General features: G+C 39.9%; 1 protein-coding gene across 3 annotated transcripts in view; it reads left to right on the top strand.

The window, feature by feature from the left end:
* COL5A3 (collagen type V alpha 3 chain) overlaps positions 1-15633 on the top strand; it is a 116649-nt gene that overhangs the window by 80485 nt on the left and 20531 nt on the right. For all 3 annotated transcript variants that reach the window (XM_088137909.1, XM_088137910.1, XM_088137912.1), the window contains exons 34-50: positions 1204-1257; positions 2106-2150; positions 2531-2584; positions 4680-4733; positions 5278-5331; positions 6807-6914; positions 7313-7402; positions 7834-7887; positions 8160-8267; positions 9577-9684; positions 9955-10008; positions 10204-10257; positions 10673-10780; positions 11770-11823; positions 11923-11976; positions 13318-13371; positions 15377-15430. In XM_088137909.1, coding sequence (XP_087994035.1) covers positions 1204-1257; positions 2106-2150; positions 2531-2584; positions 4680-4733; positions 5278-5331; positions 6807-6914; positions 7313-7402; positions 7834-7887; positions 8160-8267; positions 9577-9684; positions 9955-10008; positions 10204-10257; positions 10673-10780; positions 11770-11823; positions 11923-11976; positions 13318-13371; positions 15377-15430 — 1161 coding nt within the window. The remainder of the gene's footprint in view (positions 1-1203; positions 1258-2105; positions 2151-2530; positions 2585-4679; positions 4734-5277; positions 5332-6806; positions 6915-7312; positions 7403-7833; positions 7888-8159; positions 8268-9576; positions 9685-9954; positions 10009-10203; positions 10258-10672; positions 10781-11769; positions 11824-11922; positions 11977-13317; positions 13372-15376; positions 15431-15633) is intronic.

Raw genomic sequence — 15633 nt, 5'->3', positions numbered from 1 at the left:
AGAGCAAAGGCAGCTCTTCGATTTTCTGGAAATCCATTTTGAAGAGAGTGGAAGGACAGTTTATCTAAGCTGCTTCCCATGAACTGGGTTTTTTTGAAAAACGGCTTCTGATAATAGCAATGTATTAATGGTTAGTGGGAGGCCAAGGAGGAGCAACATCACCTTAATTCTGTAAAGTAATATGTGACTGACTCAGTTAAAAAATCATAATTGTTGGATTGCCGAAGTTTATGTGTCTGAAGGCTGGGAGAAGTATCTCTTTTAACTTCAGATATCTGGAAAAGATAAAAGGTGCTTTTTGTTGCAAGTCCCCTACCCCTCTCAAAAGTATGAAGGTTCAGCTAAATTTTCATTGACAGAGTCAAGCAATATTTCTTGTCTCTTCCCTTTCTCCCATTGTATGTCAATGAATGTAGTAGCCACTTGGGGCATATCCATTACAAAGCTCAAATTAATTCAGAGGAATCTTAATGCAAATCCTCCAAATTTGAATTTGCTTACAGAGATTTGAATGTATATTCTCATTTGAATTCCCTGACTCAGTGTTCTAATTATGAAATTATTAACATTTTTATAGATGGAAAAATGAGGGAGAGGGGAGAAATCACAGGAATGTGCTAAGATTAAATGGCCCATCCCAAAGGGCTGTTCAACAAGGCAAAAAGCAGCAAAAGAAAACTTCGTAGATATCAAAGTCATTGAAATACCCCCCTATTTTCCCAAGTTAATACTAAGTAAACTTAAATTTGGGATTTAAACCCGTAATTTTCCTCCTTTTTTGCACTGGGTGAAATTTCATTCAAATGAAATGAACCAGATGCCAGTTTTGAAAAAAAGCCATTCCTTTAGTCTGTGTCATCTGCCTTCAGCCCATAGATGATTTCTTCAACCTTGAATTTGTTTCTTTTTCCCTATTGGTTCATTCTACAGGTAGAGGACTTGTGCCTGTGGCTGAAGTACACTGTAGTTGCAAAAACCAGTGGGGATGTTATTTATATTGTTACCTCCCTCTACTCCAGACTTGGCACACAACTAAGAGTGAGGGATGCTGAATTCTGAGGGGCACCCAGGGCTTTGCTGCTTAGTAAATAATCCATATAATAACGGTGATCCACCTCTGTTCTGGGATCTAGAAAGCCTGGTTCAGCTCCATATGTTGGTTACAAACACCAGTCTGAAGCAGATATCCTTTTCCCCTTCCAGGGTATGCCTGGTGAACGTGGTTTGCCAGGACCTACAGGGAAACCAGGACCAAAGGTATGTCTGTTTTCTGTACAACGTGCATGGCCTTTTCTCATTTCTCAGTGCACAATGCAGTATATGTGTGTGATCAGCTGTGGCCAGTGCACTCCAACAGAGCACAGCCCTGTTTAGCATTTTTAATGTGTTAAGCCACTATCTCAAATCAAGATTTTTAAAATATATTTATTCTTGGATTATGTCAAATGTATTATCTAAGGAACACTCTCAAATATATAGGCCTGGCTGCCTTGAACCCTACCTACTCACAACTTTCTGACAAAAAATAAAACTCCGCTAGAACTGAAATGGTCATTGTGCACTGAGAGTCAATCTACGTAGGCAGCTGAATTACATTATACAAAAAATTGTATAGATTGCTCAGATTGTACACTTTTCATCCACGGGTGCACGATTTCATTTTTAAATGTTCCCACACATTAAGACTAACACCATTGCCAAAACCATAATAAAGCCCCCCAAAACAGAACTAGTGAATCACTAATTTCCTTGTCTGTGGGAACATTAGCGTGTATGGGAGAGGCTGATGGATGTATCTTATTTCTAAAATCTATCAGCTGCTCCCTAAGATGCCAATTTTCCTACAGACAGGAGTGTTTGTAGAGTAACTTTAAAAGATGCTGTCTGGAATGGTATCTCAGGAACCCTGCACCATGTGATTTACCTGACTTTGTAGATGAGTAGTAGAATTTCTAGACTCTGCTGTACTTGCCTATCCCATTGATGCCATGCTGGTTTTTGTTCCTGCTACCTTGTCAAGCAGGATGTTAGTTGATGTTAATCGCAGTCAAAATCTGGAGCGTATTTTTTTTTTTCTGTTCCTTAACTAATGTCTCTTCCTGCAGGGTGACGCTGGCCATGATGGCCTTCCAGGGACTGTGGGGGAAAAGGTAAGATGAGTGATCAAATCCCTGCAAATCTGGGACAGTAGCCTCAGTGTCTTGCTCTGGCAAAAGTCTGTCTCAGGAAGAAAAGCTATGACATCATAAAGGCCATGATATCTCTCAGGCTGTTGAATCCATGGAGATGTCTCCATGGATCCAACCGTCTCAGTAATAGCATAGCCTTTATGATGTCATAGCTTTTCTTCCTGAGACAGACTTTTGCCAAAGCAAAAAGCAAAAATCTCTACATAACAGATTCCTTTACAGTCTGTGGAAAGAAGAACTGACTTCAGGAATTTAAATATTTACAGTGTGATAAATGTGGGGGTGGGGAGAAGCAGGAGAGGAAGCTAGAATATTTCACAGTAACTTTTCTTTTTCCACAGGGACCCCCTGGGCCACAGGGGCCCAATGGATTCCCGGGATCAAAGGGGCCACCAGTAAGTAACCCACTGTTCCTTTTGCAGAAATTTCTACTTATCTAGAAATAGGAAGAGATAAGGATCCCCACAAAGCAGTTGTGTGTGAGACAGTAGACTGTACTTTTTAATTATTATAATCTAGCCAATAAAAATTTACAGTTTGAACTATACATGGATAGAGTGCAAAGCCCAATTTAAACGTATATTGTGTATTCAAAGACTTAAGCAATCAACACACTTACTGTTCATTAGAGGACACCTGTAAGTAAATACACTGATAGGTGCAGAATTTCACAGTCTTGGTAGCATTATATTTTTACTTGCAAAATATAACAGATTTGATCTACTTTGCTGCAAAATGGCAGTTTGAATAATTGGTTGTTGGCACAGTTGGGGTTACAAGGTTGGATGCCCGCCTGCCTCTAGTGGCTAGGATTGCTTTTGTAAGGCATACAGGATACCTAAAACTTTAGATACCTAAAAGATTGCCACCAGTGTCAGATTTTGCAGGATCTAAAGAATGGCATTTGAACTAAAGAAACATGACCGTATTTGAATCCACCTCCTTTATTTTTTGTTGCCACGGGCATTCATTCTGACCAAATTAGTTTTATCTAAAACATGTTAATTGCACAAAGGAGATGAAACAGCATAAAAATTGTGGGGCATATTTCTATCATAACAGTTTAATAGCTTGACATGTTCTTTTAAAGCTGCCTGGAGGGGACCAGGTGGCAGAATTTATTATTAAATCTTCTTTAATAAGGCTCTTCTTTTCAGAGCTATCTTATTCCCATCTCAGCCCCAGTAGGAGAGCTCTGAAGGGCAGCCTTCACATTTCAATCTCTTCTCCTTCCATGTTCATCATCAGAACACTTGAAAAAGTGCAGTCCTTGTCTGCTTTTTGAGGACATGCAATATAGATTTCACAAACTCCAAATTTCCCAACTTTCTTTCCTTAGAAGTATTGCATTCTTATAACTATTTTATTAGGTCTGGCTCAGCATAGCTATCCATCTATGCTGCATATTTTAAATAGTAGCACAATAGATGATGCAGAGCAACTGTAAGACAGGCCAAGTCTTCACCCATAAACCCTATACAGATTTTCCTTCAAACAGTCAAGTATGTGCTTGTGTATAGAATATGTCTGCATAGCCCACAAGGGAAGCCTTCTAAAGCCTTGTGTCCTCCATACATATCAAAGGAGAATTATCATCATCCCAACTAGCATGGAGAATCCACAGTGCTGGGGAAGAATAGGGCACTAGGTTAGGGAAGGTAACTGCTTTAGGGGAACCCAAGGATGCCCTGGGTATCCCTTGATTTGGACAGGAAATATTTTGGCTCATGGATCCATTTGAAGTATTAAGATAATGGCATGGATGCTTTCAACAAAGCACTGCTAAGAGGAGGATTGCTGCCACAAAATGATTGCCATTTTGTGTTGCAAAGCAACCTTTTGCCAGAAGGTAATCTGATGAGATTGTTTCCCACCACCCTCTCATTCTCCTGCAATGCTCCCTGCCATCCCAGCTTTTCTTTGTCCTTTTTTGAGGCAGCTGGGCAAACCTTTAAACATACGGCTGAGCTGCAAGCAGCCACCATTTACATTTTCTAGAACTGTCCAGGGGACTCAGTGGTTTTCTTGTAAATAAAGATGATGCTGGAAGCAGGCAGACTCAGGAAACAAGAACCACTTAGATTTCTAGAAAGAGAGAGAGACAGCGAGATTCTTGAAAGCCTGTCCAAACAGCTCTATGGATCAACTTATACCTAGCATAATTAAGGTGGAATTACTCTGAGCCTCTTTCTCATGTTCTCCCCTCCCCTGGGCCAAGGAATCTTTTCTGTAATGGCCTGACTCCCTCCTATAACACTCTTGCTTCCTCCTCTGTGTTCCCAGGGTCTACTGGACATTCCCTCACGGAAGTTGACATTTCCTTTACAATATGCCAATTTTCCATTGTTTGATTGATTTCGAATTAGAAGAGTTGCAAATAAATAAATAAATAAATAAAATAATGAAGTTAAGTGAGGAAAGATCCTGACAGGCACCAAATTTAGTAGCTTTCAACACCTACCACGATTAACAATTATTTCTGTTTGGAAGGGTCCCGTAGGGAAAGATGGTCTACCAGGACATCCAGGCCAGCGTGGTGAGGCAGTAAGTATTAATGTGAGCTCCACTCAAGGTTGGTGCCATGGATAACATCCTTTTTTTATTTTTTTATTTTTTTCCTGTCCTGTCCCCCTTTGCTGATTTCTTGCCTTGAAATTTGTCTGGCTGCCTTATCTATATTTCCTTAATGGACTCAGCATTCTGCTGTTGCCTCTCCAAAATGATCTTCACTTCTCCATGGGATGAAGGGGAAAAAAATGCCAGTCACACCTTTTTCTCCACAAGTTCTAAGGTGATCAGTCTTCAAAACTGTAAAATGGCCAGCTGGGTTTCAGTTATACCCCTACTGTTGGGCATTACATTTTGGCTCGTCTTACCTGATATAGTTCTTCAGATATGTTGGACTTCAATTTCAAAAATTCCCCAATGAATTTGGCACACTGGCTGCAATTCTGAAAGTAATCATCTAATACCTGTTTGGGAACTGCTGGGCTCCTGGATGAGTGAACCATGAGGGAGATCTCCATGGGACTCCTTAGTTGATATTCGCATCATTTTGGATAGTAATCTTCCTTTCTCTTTTCTATAGGGATTTCATGGCAAAACCGGCCCACCAGGACCAACTGGAGTTGTGGGGCCACAGGTAAAGAGATTCTTTAGTTCATGTATTCATAATTAAAACATGTATTCATAAATAAAACCGAGCAACCTTGGCTGAGATTCATCTCCAAGTTACTAAGGTAGCAGCGAGATCCATGTGCAAGCTTGATATATAAAATTAATGATTTCCTTTTTGAATTTAGTAGATACCATACATCAAAAATTCCAGAGTTTATAGCTACCACAGTAGGATATATAACATTTTTTAGGGTGAGGGCCATATTTGATCTTTGAGTGGTGTTCTGGGGGCCCATAAGTGACAACTGCATGATGATGTTATTGTACACTTATTGTTATTTTGACATCATTATGTTTTGTTACAGATGCTGCTAGATCAGGGTTAATTAAGTACAATGATTATTTCCTATGCATTTAATAATATTTAATAGTTCCCCCTTCTCTCACATTAAATGTTTTGAAAACTGCTGGAGATGCATTATTCATACTCTCACTCTCTCCTTTCCAATACTGGGACTTTGATCTAGTCTTCTGGACTAGAATTAGGGAGGTAGAAAATATAAGGAAGTAAGCTATAGCTAAACATTTATTTATTTATTTATCATATTTCTATGAACATCAGATAATCCTTCATAGCAAGAAGAGCTAACAGCAGTGGAATAGGCTGTTTTGGGTGGTAACTTTGTCTCCTCTATCCTCCATTGCAATCTTTTATTAGTTTAAATGATGTTCCATTTTCCTTCAAGCTCTTATGAGTTTCCCTCTTTAGTTAATATATGGATATAATAACTAGATTTTTAAAAAATATTATTTTTATTGAAACTTTAAAAAAAAGAAGATAAAAATTAACATAAACTAATATAAAGTAAGGAAGAAAAAAAGAAAAGAAAAGAGAAAGCAAAAAGAAGAAAAAAGAAGAAAAAAGTTGAAAAATAGGAAAGAAAGAAAAAAGATACCAAGAACTGGCTTCTGATATTTTCACAGCAGTTATAAATACAGTTATATTTTAACCTCTCTCTCTCAAGTTGCATCATAATACTCTTTTTTCTATAATCTATCCTGTCTAATCATCAAAGCCATAAATCACAAATTCGTTTTTTTCATTTTTATGCAAAAGGTCCATAAGAAATTTCCAGTCACCAATAAATGTAGATAGTTATGTGTTCTCTAATCAAATAAGTTAATTTATCCATCTCAGCAAGATGGATAGCTATATGTTATATGTGAAACTTTCAGATAGCTTGGGGTGGAAGTGTCAAGCCTTCAGTTCAGTAGTGTAGTCCAAGTATAGGAAGGAGAAGAGATTGTCTTGATTATGCTCTTCTTGGACCCTTATTGGGCATCATTAAGGAGATACCATGGAGATACCTGTTGAATCTTTTCAAATGCAGAATGGATGATCTGAAGGATGACCCAAAGCAATTCTAACATTCTCATAGCTACTTCTTATTACAAAATTTTACCTGCTCTCAAAAGCATTATGTCTTCTCTACATCACAGGGAAACACAGGAGAAACTGGCCCTATGGGGGAGAGAGGCCACCCAGGCTCCCCTGGTCCTCCTGGAGAACAAGGGCTGCCCGGTATTGCTGGTAGGGAAGGTGCCAAGGTGAGCACTTGCAGGTACCATAGTCATAAACAAGGGGGTGGGAGCAGGTGAAATAGCATTAGGATTTTCCTAATGCTGCCAAATGTCCCTAAACCAGTATCAGCATTGACTTAGATGGATTGCGACATATACATCTCGGAAGAGCTACATTTTTGTCCTAGGGCAATAAGCATTCTGTATTTTTATCATGTTCAATACAAGGATTAAGAGCTTGCTTATGCAACCTCCAGTCTGCAAAATCCTTTGTAGTGGGACTGTAGCAAAACACATGTGCATCCATGCATCTGGGACCAGTAACTACAATTGGTTGTGTCTAAAGTATGGCAGGACCAATGAAACCAGCCCACATCAAAATTGTTAGAAGTATCTGCATAGTAAAACTAGATCTTTACTTCTAGGGTAATCCTGGACCTAGTGGTGTCCCAGGCATAAATGGCCCTCCTGGAATTAGAGGCTTCACTGGAGCTCGTGGACCTGTAGGAGAGACTGTAAGTGTCCATTAAACAGATGGAAAGGAATTGATGTGGAACTTAATAGTTATGATGGGTGTGGAACAGACGAAAGCTCTATGCTATACCAGGCTAATATAATCTAGCTGGGTTATCTGGCTGGAACCACCATGTTCCATATATTGTACCTCTAAATGCAATTTGCTTGGAATGAGCAAGATAGGAATGTTGTGTTGCGTATGCCTTGGGTAAAAGATATCATGGATCAGTTTCCTTGCTGCTATTGGAAACATCATGCTAGGTTAAATGAGCCTTTGGTCTGATCAACCACAGTGAGGTTCTCCTGTTCCTGCCTGCAAGTTTGTAGTCTAAAAGATCCAATATAAAAGGAAAAAGAGAGTAAGGAGGGAAGATGAAACTTAGACACTTCTGTGCAAAGTCATCTTCCTCTGTTTTACTTTCCCTCACAGGGACCAACTGGATTGAAAGGAGCAGAAGGGCCACCTGGTCCAGCAGGCCCCATGGTAAGTAAACTGGCATTTTCCCATAACATCAAAAGGAAGACAAGAGACTTCCAATCTGTGATGGAGAGAGAGGATATGCAAATAATACTCATTATCAGTGAAGTGAAGATTCCTTTATTGCAGCAAGATAGTCTTGAAGTCAAACTCTTGGTAGTGATGTGGCAGCCTGAATTAATAGGGGTAGTGGCAAACGTGAATCAAAGGAGAGGTCTGTATTAGAGATAACTTCCGATCAGAAGGAGGGGGTTCATAGATATATTCCCTCTTGACAGGGTTCTTCTGGGGAGCGAGGTCCCTCTGGAGCAGCTGGAGGCATTGGACTCCCAGGAAGAGGGGGCAATCAAGGACCCCCTGGACCTGCAGGGGAGAAAGGAGCACCGGTATGTATAAGCCACTGCCTTGCCAGTGATCAGTTTTAAAAAGAGACATTCACAGCTCAGCTAACATGCAGACCATGTTCTTGACCTAAAGAGAGGCTCACCTAGGGGCTTTGGTAAAGGAAAGCCATCTAGTGAATACTTATTATAGCCTTCCCCAAGTTCCAGATGTGTTAGTCTACAATTCCTTCTCTGCGATGAGAATATAGCCCAGCTAGTTGAAGAACATCAGATTGGGAAGCATGGCTTAGAGACAGTTTTAAGATAAAACCACAGGATCCTGACCTGAGCCCTAATAAATCCTTCAGGTCTGATCCTTTTACTTCCAATGCAAAGAAATCCTCTGCTCAGATCCTTACAGGTATCACTTGTTCCATCATGGGTCTGGCCCTATCCAATGTGAGATGGTATAAATTCAGCTTAGCAACTGCATTGGACTTATTGTGCATATAAACGTGCTTTCCTCTCATTTCATTACTTTATATTTTAATCTTTTTGATGGGGAACAAGGATTTGCATTTCTTAGTATACAAAAATGTGCACTTAGCCAAGTTTTAATTAAAATCTAAAAAAGTGTCACTATCAGATTAAAATACTGATAGGAAAAAGAAAAGTGTTGCAGATAAAAATGGATTTAAGGAAGCCAGATAGCAAGGATGAATAATAGTATGAAAAGGTTTTCCAGATGTCCACTTGTATTATTAAGAAGTAGTACTGTGAGGTTAATATTGCCTTATAAATTGCTAGTTTCAGCACTTTAAGAAGCAGACTGTCCATCAGAGCAGGATGACACATGAAACAATGGCATTTATGCAAGCTTTTGCCTGTAATTTCCTAGTATAAATAATGTCAAAGCCAAATGTCAAGATTTGTTAGACTGGAATCTGCTCATTAGGTCACAGGCTGATTTATAGAAATTACTACAAGTAAAATTGAAAGGGAAAAAATCTTGCCATTACTGGCCTATGCTGATTATTTATCTCTTATTCCTCACATAAAATGGGGATATTAATTGATTGGTTGCTAGCGACCTGATTTTTATGCTGCTTTGTATCAGCATCCTCAGTCTGTGATAACTCTGATGCAGAATTGTGGGTCTACACCTTGTATATAACCTGTGGATTGCAGTGGATCTCTGAGTGCTAGCATCTAGTTAGTGAAACTGAGAGTTCTAAAGAAAGCTTATTCCCAAAGTGTGTCGAATTAAGGTTTCCATAAACCATAGCATCCACTTTTCTGTGCATGGTGGAAACTGCTTTTTCCATAATCAACATCTGTGTTCACCTCTGTTCTTGCATTTGCTTTTCCCCAGGGTGATCGAGGACCAATGGGTCCAGCTGGTCATGATGGAATCCCAGGTCCAGTGGGGCTTCCAGGTCCAGCTGGGCCACCAGGGCTTGCTGGAGAGGATGGTGACAAAGTAAGGCACCTGCATTTGGCCAGGTTTTGGAGGAAGAGGGAGGTATATTAGGTCCATTCAACTACATCGATCAATTTTTGTTTCCTTGGCAACACGTGGCTTGGCAACAACTTTACTGAGATTTCCCTAGCAATTATTTCCATAGCTGGCTTCCTCAGCCAACATTTTAGTCAGTGGGACAAATGTTCTTGACAATAATTGCTGTAGTGATGCATGCTCTGCTTTATGAGTTTCATTCATTTTTCTGTCTCTTAATTTATGTGTGTGCAGGGAGAAATGGGTGGCCCAGGACAGAAGGGAAGCAAGGGGGACAAAGGAGAAGCGGTGAGTTTGAAGGAGATTGCTCAAAGGCTTTGATGTAACTTCTAACTATTGTCTTTTAAACCTACTCCCACATTTGCATGCTATTTCTTTAGGGTTGGATTAGGGACATTTCTTTAAAAGATTGGAAGAGCAGGAATTCAGTACTAAGGACAGGGGAATGAGTGTCACTGTTTCATGTTCTTTCTCTTCCTACAGGGTCCCCCAGGACCTACTGGGATCCAGGGTCCTATTGGGCATCCAGGATCTGCTGTAAGTCTTACTTTACCCCAACATTTTTTCTGAAACAGTATGAATTTAAGATGACTTCTACAACTTAAGGAAGTTTGAGTGGGTGGGGGGAGCCTTCCTTTTACTGTATTTTCAGTAAATCCAAAATGCCCTACTATTTAAAGTTTTTTTTCTGAGATGTTTCTCTTTCTTTCAAGTAAATATAGTACATCATTTCCCTTCAAAGTGTTTGTCCCCTCCATGCACAGTTCAGCTCCTCTCCCTTATCCCTATTTTCCTTATCTATCAAGATGTTCCTGCCCAAGGTGGTGGTAAAGATCTTGCCTGGTTAAGATCCTGCCTTTCCGCTCTATTGTATTCATCCCAGACTTTTGGCTCTCCCAGAGAAGTGCCAGATGGGGAACTGTTGACCCCTAACACAATATTTTGCTTATAGGGAGCTGATGGGGAGCCTGGGCGTCGAGGGCAACAGGGTATGTTTGGCCAGAAAGGAGATGAAGGAACCCGTGGATTTCCAGGTGTCAGTGGCCCAACTGGTTTACAGGTGTGTATGAGAACATCAAACAGCCTTTAGAAGGCTGCCATACTTTGAATGGAGGCAGCATTAAAGAAATCAGATTCCTGTTTTGTTTTCATTTGTTTTGTTTCTCTATCCAGTTAAATCCTGTCTTTCCTTTGGGAGTTCAAGACAGTGCATACAGGGATCACCCATTTTATCCTCATAACCCTAACTCTGTGAAGTAGGGTTGGCTGAGAGATAGTGGCTGTTAACAAAACCAGTGAACCCCATGGAGGGGGAGTAGAGACTTGGACCTGATTTGTCCAGTCCCAGACTAATCCCTTAACCACTCTGTAATATTCAATGGCTAGGTTTGTACAACTTGTTTAAGCAAATAAGCTAAAGACCTAGCAGCAACATTCACACAATATATTAAACCTGAATAATTTAAAACTTGGACAGCTTTGTTTTGGCTTAGTGTTATGTAAACAGAATTATCTTTAGCTGGTTCATTATACAATGTATTCTACAAATTAACTATTGAGTTAGTAGCCAAACATCCAAACCCATGAAGTTCAGATATGAAAAGGCTTTGGTTGATGATCATAGCTAAAATCCATCTTTGTACAGAATGCTAAATTGGCTGAATTTGATATGCTAAAAGTTGATACTTTGGGAACCTGTTTCTCCAAATATTGAGGATTAATTTAAAGTGGACAGATATAAAGCATAGTTTGCTGAGATCTGGAATGTCATGGTAAAAATTAAAAATGTTTCATTTGAGTATTGGTATTGGTGCAGTTACACAATCATGTTACACAATTTGCATGTCTGTGCCTACATTGGTTCCCCTACTAAATTTGAGATTATTTAAATTATTTTAAAAAAGAAGAAGGAAAAAATCCCTATGCAAATTTCAAATATGCTATTTACATCTGAACATTGTCTCAAACACAGGAATATCAGAAACTGAATGGAATGTTTTCTGCTGCTCACTGTAGTATGTGTACTTGACGTGTGTGTTTCCCTCACAGGGAATGCCAGGGCCCCCAGGTGAGAAGGGAGAAAGTGGTGATGCTGGGCCAATGGTAAGAGCCATTCATTTCCCCTCTGGCTTCACCTTTGACCCTGTCCTTGATTTTACTGCCAGGATCACTTATAAATCTTTCCCCTTGTCTCTCCTCTAGGGCCCACTTGGAGCTCCAGGGGCCCGAGGCCCACAGGGTCCCAGTGGTGGAGATGTGAGCAGTTTTTTTTTTTCCATGTAAAGCAAAAGGGGAGAAGGGTCATTTCAGACATTTGGGTGTCCTGGATTACTCAAAAGCATATTCCCACCTTCCTCTCGGGAAGGATGGAGGCTCCAATATGTGCACAAGTATTAGACTGATAGTTTTGGGTAATTCTTCAGAGATGATTTGTTTTGTGAGGGGTTGCTATATGTTATATGAATTAGTGGTACAATTGTAGTTGGAATATTGGGGAGACAGGTTATAAAGTATTCTTGGTTGAATATGAAAATATGACAGACGAGAAAAATCAAAATATCTGTATAGCTCCAATTTACCACATTAAACCATATCCCAGATACATTCCTAGCCATAGACCAGGGCATTTATTCATAGCACTAAGGTCACATGTTCATTTTACATGAAAGCTGTTGTGTAAAGTATACACTGCAAATTGAGTAATTTCCTAAATGGAAATGATCTGCAGCCATTGACTTTGTAACAACAATTTCAAAACAATTATGGTTACGGTGACCACATTTTTTTAATTTATTGATTGGGTTTTACACCATTACTCATTCTAATAGCTTTAGATGCAATATAATCAGAACCATAAAGCATGGATGCTCCTGGGGATCCTTGCAGATCGAAAGACAGAATAGAAAATTAAGAAGTAAATTAAACAGGCTAATGGATATTGACAATAAACCCAGCATATAGATTAAACTGATAGAGACAGAAAAAATTAATACAGTCATAAAACAAATTCAGTCTTCCCTTTATCAATAGCAGCTCAAAAGCAGGTCCGTGCAAATGGAGCAACTGCCAAGAATGGTTTCATGTGTCTCCATGATGTGCTAATTTGATGGATGGATGGTCCCACCAGGGAAGTATCCCCAAGAGATCTCAGTAGCTGTAGTTATTGAGCAGGTACTGTAGACGCCTAGGTAATGCAGCAGGTCAAGTAATCTTATGAGGACCCTTCAAAATCAGTTTAGGTAAGTGCCTGGGTTCAGCAGCATCCATTAATATGTAGGGCCTTCTGATGCACATGAAGCACCCTGCATGCCAAAAGAGAAGCATCGTTTGGCTTTGGTGTCAGGAAATGCTCTGGGTATTAAATTTCACAGTGTCCAAAGATTATAAATGTCAATGAGTTATTTGGTCTGGAGCCGTGGCATAAAGCAATAGGGGATGAGTGAAAACAACAAAGCGACAGATATTATACAGATACAATATTAGTTGAAGAGGGAAGAAAATGCTCCAAGCTGTTTGATTAGGTAGTCAACTTAGCAGTTAACATTCAAGGCTGGGGTGCTTTCTCTGAATTGGTTCTTGTATGTCTCTTTATTTCAGGGCCCACAAGGTCAACGTGGTGGGGTCGGCCAGCCTGGTGCTGTGGGTGAAAAGGTGAGGCCAAGATAGGATAGTTCAGGTGGACGGGCAACCCATGTAATGTACAGATGGCTTGATCCAACAGGGGCTAGGGAATCTGAAGTATTTGGCGTCAGCGATGGGGGAACTTGGAATTTTTCTTGAAGGGAGGCAGTTGCGGTGCAGGAAGAGGGAATCTCTGAGGTTAGATTGTGTTTCTATCCCATTTCTGTATTAGTTTGTGATCTCCCTCCACCCCCACCTCCCAAAATATGCATGAAAACTCGTATGCCTTTCTCGTAATAGCTGCATGTGGGTAAGCAATTTATCTGGTTTATTTTGCAACACTACTTTCATTCTATCCACATTTTTGGATGCATTTTTGTTTTACCGATATATTTCCTTTTGTTTGGAAATGGCATTGCAAAATTTGAAAAAGAGTGTACCCGGAAGGAGATTTGTGTTTTAGTTCTTGTGCTGGCTTAGAAAGTGCAAATGAGATAAATCTGCATGAAAATACCAAGCCAATGAATTAATGGCCTGTCACTATGTGATGGTATTGGAGGCAACACCATGGGCCTCAGCATTTTCCTCGGTACATCCATGCATCTAGAAGGGAAAGGAAGGCTGTAATTTCCCCTTAATATTTGCATACATACTCTTTTCTCTGGCAGCCTAGAATTTTGCTAGCAGCAGATATATGGAGCTTTGAGTTATTCCAGAGGAAGCAAACTGAGTGTTGTGGCAACTGTAAATTAGGAAGGGAAGAGAATATGATGGAAGCTGGAGTTATCGAGAAGTTGGTGTATCTCAATTGTTGACATGTGCTTTGGATATCAACAGGTAGAGGGAGAATTATGAAGAGCATTTTAGCTTGCAGAGCACATCTGTAGACAGGAAGATAACAAAAATCTGCATAATATACATTTGCTTTAGCTAAGCATGAAACAGAAGAATTCTGCTTATTTTATGAACCGAACTGTGTAACAGAAGAATAAATGGAGGAATGATGAACAGCTGAGGTTAGAATGGCATGATGAATAAAGTGTCAGATTAAAAAGACAGTTCTGGATGGGAAAGGAGGGGTAAAAGGCTAAGAGGCCCTGTTAAACTTAAAAAAACAGAACAAAACTATTTCCAATTACTACTTGTTCCAGATGTTGATATGTTCCTTAAAGAAAAATGCTTAATCTTGGAACTATTTAGGTTCTGATTTAGGTGGATTCCAGGATCACCATATCTGGTCCTGTGTGCTAGTTTGGAAATTCAAAATCAGGAATATAAAAATGAAAGCCCAGTAATTCCCACAGCTCAGTAGGTGGTGGTAACTAGTTATTTTGAAGAGCACTACGAGAAATCTAGATCCAGTGACTTCTAGGGACTTCTGGAGTTCCTGGATATATCACAAGCTGAATCTTGCCCTAGGGGACAGTTTCTAACCAGAAGGGCCCTTCTTTTGGTTAGGAACTTCCATCTGTGTTCTGTGATTTGGAGAAAAACTGTGTATTTGGAATGTTGAGAGTGTATTACAATTGTTCACATAAAAAAGCTGCCATGGTTTGTATAGTTAATAGAAATGTTCACCCAAAAGCAAATTGACACGGATGCCCCTTACCATCCTATTTGGACTTCCCAGATTCTTCCAACTGCCCACCTTACCTATTTTGGGAGGTTGGTGGGTTTCTGGACATACTTTCAGACAAAGCACTGGACTAGTTTCAGCTACTGTTTTTGCTCTAAAAATGCCTGTAGGAACCAAAGGCATTACTGGAAATAAAGAACATGCTGTAGTTATTTTTTTTTTCAAGTAAAAGAATATTTAAAAAAAAAGAAAAGAAAAAAAATGGGCAGGCAGTTTGGCAGAGACTAATGAAGTGGTCCATAGGTACACTGCAGGAGTCCAGTTTTTAGAAATGATATTGATGGATACATTTTAATATGTCTCAATGTACATTTCTGAAAACAGGTCTCAGATAAGAACTGGAAAGACAACATGGCTGGGTTAAAGATTCATTCTTTATTTTCCCCCCCCACCTTCTAGGGTGAACCAGGTGAAGCAGGGGACCCTGGACCACCAGGGGAACCAGGCCAACAAGTGAGTTCCTGAGTTTTGAAAAGGATACATCAAATGTGGTATTGCCTCCCCATTCTTTCTAGGGCATGCTGCTTGGAACCCAAAGTTTCCCTACACTAGATAAATCTCTGAAGTGTTGGGTCACTTGATTATATTGATTCAGAGCACAGATGTCACTCCCCTCTCTTAGATTACATGATCAGCTTAATGCGAAGGAGGATTGA

This window comes from Python bivittatus, unplaced genomic scaffold (genome assembly GCF_059951505.1).
Source record: "Python bivittatus isolate LINGU-HERP-01145 unplaced genomic scaffold, Pbiv_v1 ctg000220_np1212, whole genome shotgun sequence".
Lineage (NCBI taxonomy): Eukaryota > Metazoa > Chordata > Lepidosauria > Squamata > Pythonidae > Python > Python bivittatus.
This window is presented reverse-complemented; position numbering and strand designations above follow the sequence as displayed.